At 36.7% G+C, this 6,736-nt stretch overlaps 1 protein-coding gene across 1 annotated transcript; it reads right to left on the minus strand.

The window, feature by feature from the left end:
* Positions 1–5,027: 5,027 nt before the first annotated feature.
* On the minus strand, positions 5,028–6,305 carry LOC118738593 (protein dj-1beta). The gene is made up of 3 exons (XM_036469531.1): positions 5,867–6,305; positions 5,428–5,747; positions 5,028–5,358 (listed from the first exon to the last, which is right to left on the minus strand). The coding sequence occupies exons 1-3, from the start codon at positions 6,113–6,115 to the stop codon at positions 5,208–5,210; spliced, it is 720 nt and encodes a 239-aa protein (XP_036325424.1). The 5' UTR covers positions 6,116–6,305; the 3' UTR covers positions 5,028–5,207.
* Positions 6,306–6,736: the final 431 nt, after the last annotated feature.

Raw genomic sequence — 6,736 nt, forward strand, 5'->3', positions numbered from 1 at the left:
ATTTTTGGTTTCACCAATCAATTTTAATTTTGATTTAAGTGACCTATGCTCTTCACTTAAATAAAAATTAAATCAGAACAACCACACTCAGAGGTGTTACACGTTTAATCACCTGATCATTGTGTATCTGCTGCTTACTGGTATACCAGCCCTGCTTTTACAACACAGCGTGCCAGAGCTTTCAAAAGCTCTCAATACAAATGAAAGCTTTCGCTGGCCTAGTCTGTTTTACAACCACTTTTTACTCACTTAAATAAATAGTTTATTGAAATTGAAAATTATTTAAATGAGAATTAAATACAAAATTAAATTAAAGTTAATTTCTCCTTAAATAGTTTGGTGAAACTGGCTGTTAGAAATCATTTTCCATTTAAATTGCTGGTGAAACCGGCTGTTGGTGTGGAAAGTGATTTTTTTTTATAACAAAATCTAATATATCGAGAACGAAAACAAATAGCGTAATATATGTAACGGTATTTTAAAGCTTTTAAGATGTATAATTCAGGAAAAAAAATTCGTTGGATGAAAAGTTACCCCGACCTTTAAAATTGCCTTCAAAAGTTGGTTTTAACTTTTCTTCTTTTTTTTTACCTGAAAACAGTATGCAATGAAGTTTTTAAAAAGTTACAAACCAATATTTTTGCTGTTGTTCTTGCGTTAAGGAATACATTTTTTATTTAAAAGTTCATTAAAAGTTGTTTTTATGTGAAAAATAAATAAAATAAAAACAATTTCTTTTTGCAGGCCATTTTTAAGGTCTGATTGAATAAAAAATTACTTTGACCTTAAAACCGACCTTCAAAAGTAAAATTTTGGAATTTATTATCGTTTTTGGCATAAATTCTACATGAATTAAAAAAAAAAAAATCAATGTGGTTTTGGTTCTGACGGTTGAAAAAATAGGTTTGAAGCGAACTTTAAACGTCAGTTAACTTTTTTTCCTGAATTCATCAACTCAAAAGCTTTAAAATGTTACTTTTAGGGCTATTTTCTCAGTAATTAGCTAACTACTATAAAAACAGCTGTTTTTTAACTATTAGTTAACTTATGGATGAACATAAGTTAACGGCGGTCAGACATTAGTCAAACTGCTACTGTGAAATGAAATATGTTGGTTTAACATTTTAGCATAGCAGTTAACTAATGACTGTGAAAGTGGCCCTTATTTCGCTATTTCTTCTCGCTCTCAAGACATTCGATTTTGTGAGAAAAAAGTTGATTTTCCATACTGCGCGCCACCTAGTTTAGTAAGTTTTAATTGTTTTAGGTTTTTCAATAGAAACTTATTTTAAGTTACATGTAAAAATATACAAAAAAAATATAATCGAAATTTTTTAATAAAAATATAGAAATAAATAAATGCATTAAAATGTAGACACTTAAACAAATTAATAAATAACTAATTCAATAATTCAAAGAATTTTATAAAAACGCTAATTTTTCATAGGGAAGGAAGCTTCGAAGAACGTAAATAACCGCTAAGCCAAGCCGCTGTAACAACGTCAAACATTTGGAATTTGTAGTATGCAAAAATAAGTAAAAGGCGAACAAGAAACGTAATAAAAGCAAATGCAGAAAATATACATACATAAATACATACATACATATACAATACATAATAAATTAACTGCATATTAATTTATACATATTTCTAATATACATACATACATAAATATAATTATATGTATGAAAAAAATATATATACTTTATATACATACATATAAGATAATTATGATTATTAAAATATATTATACAACAAAATAAATAAAAGTAAAAATAACTAAAACAACAGCAACAAAACGTAAATATAAAATTGAAACTAACAACCGACAAATTAACAAAAAAAAAAGTGGAAGCGTAATAAAATACAAAATAAAATGCAAATAAAAATTGTAATAAAGCAGACAAAAATTAAAAATTGTTTCCCTCATTTATTGTACGAAGATATTGGAGCAATACATACTTTCCAGCGTGTAGGGAACGAGGATGAACTCAAGACCGTTGCTCTAAACACTACATTACACCTATCTGATAAGAGAAAAAATATTAGGCCCAATATTCCTAAACAAATATTCCCAATAACTATAAAGCAAAACAAAAAAATTTTTTCCCAATTTGTTTTTGTTTTGAAAGTTAAATTATGGGAACAATTTATTCGCATGGTATTGGCGATAGGGCTGATTGCCTTGCCTAACACAGCGAAGCACGTTGACATGGTGGAAATCATAGTCACACGGCTTTACAACATTCTTCAGTCTAGAACGTCTCTTACTTTCACCAGAGACGAAGTTTAGGTGGCCATAAGGAAGGCAAAAGCCCCAAGTCATTGGCCGTGATGAACTATGATGGTTTATGCTAAAAAACTTGGCTCCTCAGAATACTGCACCTTCATCATTCCTGACAAGTGGAAGTGTGGGATAGTGATCCCACTGCTAAAACCCGGGAAACTAACCATTAAAAGAGAGTGCAATATGACCGCAGATTTTCTTTTATTAATAAAACAACAAAATTTGTCGAAATGATTTTCTTTATTTCATCATGTGTTTACATACTATGTATGAATCACAATTCATTTAAATGTCCACCACCACTTCGCTGGCAACATATCGTCACCTGGGTGAAAGATTGTCGTATGTTACGTACGTACGTATGACGCTTACGACATGTAGAATGCATTTATAATGCGTATGATTTCCTTCTTCAGCTCTGGAATCGTCTCAGACATATAGGCGTAGATCATACTTTGCACGTATGTAGTTCCAGAGAAATAAGTTCAACGTTGTCAAATCGCTAGATTTCGACGGCCATTTATCCTCGTTGTTTCGCGTGGTAATACAACTGTTTCATGTACTGTGTGTCAAGTGCCACATATTGTCGCAAGTTCATGACGTCCAATTTAGGTCATAAAAAGTTTATTATATCACGATAACGGTCACCGTTCTCCGTGACAGTGTTACCGACATCATTTTTAAATGAGGACGGTTTGATCAGTCCAAAAACACCACAACAAACAGTGACTCATTGTGGATGCATATTTTTTTTCTTGAAATACCTTCGTGAAATGCGCTTTTTGCAGAACGGACATTTCAATAAAAAGTTTAGATTACGTTTACGCTTTGTTCAACTGAGTATCGCTCCATGACTAAGTCCGCCAAAGTCTGTCTGAAAAATATATATCACAAATAATTGCTGTAAGATCTGCATCGACCTTGAGTTACTCTATATAACCTGATAACTCTTACTTCCCTAGTAGTGAAGAAACTTTAGGCTTATCACTGCTACACATCAAAATAGTGCCCAGCAAAGATACTCAGGTAACTGTAACTCGTGACCTTAACTAAAACCAACTCTGAGAGATTTTTTTTGGTAAATTTGAACTTTTCGAGGGCCCTCAATACCATCCACTAATACACTTCACTAGAGAGCATCATCTCTCCTAGAGGGACTGAATCGGCGGACGGCGAGGTAACTGAAAAATCGACAGTTGTAAGTACTCTTTCGAGATCAAATTTTGAAGCCAAAAATAATTTAACTTCTACCGTTTCCACCTTTCTCATGCTTGAAATTAAACGGCATCTCTCCGAGAGACCTTCTTTACCTAGACTTATCTTCTTGCCGACGAAAATTTTAGAGGTTACCTTTGACAACTTGGTATCCCTCCACGGTTTCATCAACAAGACGCGGTTGATGTAACAGACCTGTGAGCATGCTGGCTTATGGACCTCAATGCATCCCATCGCGGAGAGAATATACACTTATCGGAAGCAGAGCACGTCACTCAAAGTACGTCCGCCTTGTGAAGGCACCCCCCAAGACACTAACCATATCTTCACTTTCCCCCTCAAACCTACTCTATCGTTGCCCTTTGTTCCGTTACAGCAAAAACACATATAAAGTTTCAGGAAACTTCGGATGCGAGCATTAATTTTTAGAGGATGCGTAATACTGTATCGTGCCGCGCTAAGCTGGGGAAGATTAAAGGAACTTTATTTGGCGACTAAGTCGAATTCCTATCGAACTAAAACCATTTGTCAGGCTCTTAAACGAGCATACTAGGAAAAAACGGCCAATTTATCTCAACCTGCCTACCTAGATGATTGTATATACAGGCGCTAGTGAGGCTAAATTGTTGTTTTTACTGCATAAAAATTCCCCAAAGGTCTTAGGGTAATGATTCTAGAAGACATTCTTGGTCAGCTAGAGTGGGTTGTTCCGGTTTTGTAGGACAGATTGTCGTGAGAACGTGGGGCCAGATCGAAGACCGCCCTAAAAGTAAAGCGAGATTACTAGGACATCAATTGTTCTCTTAGTGTGAATTCGTAGACCTGACCTGACCTGATAATGGAATTGTTCTGCATCCCAGGTTTAACTGGAGGCTGATTGTTGACCAGCGAAAAAGGAAGGCCTCGGTGGCCCTCTATGCAGCCAAAATAATATCAGGCAACTTATAGGTATTTCAGCAAAGGTTTGTGTATTAGAAGTACACGGCTATAATGCCACCAGTATTCATGTATGGAGCCGTGCTGTGGTGGCCAGTCATAGAAAACTGACTATGCGCGCAAGCGTTTCCAAGGCGAGAACCCAGATGAACATTTTCACAGGTAGCCTGACGGCAATTCAGGACTCTTACCAAATTCGATACAACGATACAGCGGATGGAATAGCGGGTCGCAGCTCTGCATAAAATGTGTCTCACGCGTGGTACGGGGTTTTCGCTCAGGGAGTACAAAAGCAGGATTATCGAAATGGTATCAATCGAAAGTTAAGCAGAGGTGAAGCTGTAAGTGATTGTGGTTTTTGTAACAGCATAAGAAATCCCCATGTCTAGAAATCTTCTCTCTTTTCAATAGTTTCTACCGCAGCCGCACAGATTCGGCATCGAAGGAGATAGTTGAACATTTTCTCCGTCAGTATCCGACCTTTGAAAGAACGAGGCTTAAGACACTTGGCACACGTTTGTTCAAAGTTGAAGCTTTAGTGGAAAATGATGTTGGACATGAACCTGAACATTTATCAAAGACTGAGTATTATTTTGTGGTACTTCATTTGATTTCAGAAGTATGTTCACTGTCCAAAGAGTGTAACAGCTTCAAAAAGGTATTTATTAAAAATTTTGTCCGAATTGTATTCGTATCATCGCTATAACTAAATTCATTCTGTCTGTCGTTATCGCAATAAAGATTTCATCGCGCATTGTTGTGCACGCTCTACGCCAAGAGCATTCCTTTGGCTACTTCTTTAGCTTTATCAGCACCTGCCAGAACCTCGGCGAGTTTTAAACCGAAATCAAATGCAGTGCCAGGACCACGACTGGTGATCAGGTTGCCATCCTGTACCACTTTCTCATCATCAACATATCTGTGGAATAAATAAAAAATTTAAATAATCTTTTCCCAAAAAAAAAAACAATCATTTTAATGCACCTACTTGTATGTACCATCCAGTTTCCCCTTTACAGAGGGATACGAAGTTAAACTCTTGCCAGAGCAAATACCGTGCGCCAGAAGCGCCGTGGGCGCAGCGCAAATGGCTGCCACAATACGTCCAGCAGCTTCTTGTTCTTTGAGCAGTGCACCCAGAGCTGCATTCTCCGACATAGCCTTAGCGCCACCCAAGCCACCAGGCAGAACAATTGCATCGAATATGCCGCCCTTTGCCAACTCCAACGATGTGTCAGGTACAATGCAAACGTCACGCGAGCATTTTACTGCGTCCGCACTGAGCAGACCGGCAACGGTGACCTTAACCTATGTGCATATGTACATACACATATACGTATGTGGAAGGTGGGGTGGGGAAGAGAAAGTGGCATGCATTTAAAAATAGCTCGAACTAAAAAGATAAATACGGGCGCCCATTCACTTACCCCGGCACGCCGCAAAACGTCAGCGGCTATTACAAATTCCATTTCCTCAGCGCCGGGTGCGAGGATAACTAGCGCCGATTTTGACATGTTGCAGGAAGTGCTGTAATTTGTTGTCCACTTATTTGCTAATAACAATCGACTGCGATTTTGCTGTGCTGTTGTTCGCGAACTTTCCTTACCGGCAAATGATTTGCAAATTTGATTTAGTTTGCAATTGTTAAATAATGACCTTCGCAAAACGACAAACATTTAATAAGAATGTCGAAAAAACATCGGCGCATAGAAAATATCGATTATTTGCTTCCTACAAATGTTATCGTTTGGATTGTTCTTTTTGGTTATTTAGAAAATAATCTGAGGTTCCTCATCTAAATGCGTAAAAAACGGTTGTGCACTTGTTTAATTTTCATAGCGCCGGAAAAATTCTGTGTGTCTCGGTGCAACGATGTTTGTCCTCTGATCGATGCTTTAAGAACTTTCGATGCGTCGAAGCAAGGAAAAACATCGATTAATTTTTGCCCTTGACATCACTATCTTAGTTGCCAAAGTTGTTTTGGATTTTCCTTTCCTTGGCATTGCCAAATTTAAATTGTATTCATGAAGGTGGTGCATGACTTGGCTGTGAATAAATTATTTGGAAATTACCGTTTTTTTTTTTTATTTCCGGCACAGAACTTCCCATGTGATGATGTGTAGTTTTGAAGCCAAAAACAAAACAAAAACTTTGAAAACTAACTCAAGTATTTTTTTTCACGTTGTCTCAGCAGCTGCTGTTCTCGAATGGATGCGTGTTCGACTGCCGTGTTGTTGGTCACGGGTTCAAAATCTGTGGCACGGACTTTATTTTTTATTTAATATTTATTTTTTTTT

Source organism: Rhagoletis pomonella, unplaced genomic scaffold, assembly GCF_013731165.1.
Source record: "Rhagoletis pomonella isolate Grant_MI unplaced genomic scaffold, Rhpom_1.0 Rhpom_scaffold_00001, whole genome shotgun sequence".
Taxonomy (NCBI): domain Eukaryota; kingdom Metazoa; phylum Arthropoda; class Insecta; order Diptera; family Tephritidae; genus Rhagoletis; species Rhagoletis pomonella.

Coding starts and splice junctions, on each gene's coding strand:
- LOC118738593 (XM_036469531.1), bottom strand. CDS start 6,115: ATGTTTGTCGTTTTGCGAAGGTCATTATTTAACAATTGCAAACTAAAT. Junction 5,748..5,866: donor ACGTTTTGCGGCGTGCCGGG/GTAAGTGAATGG, acceptor ATATGCACATAG/GTTAAGGTCACCGTTGCCGG. Junction 5,359..5,427: donor AAACTGGATGGTACATACAA/GTAGGTGCATTA, acceptor TTTATTCCACAG/ATATGTTGATGATGAGAAAG.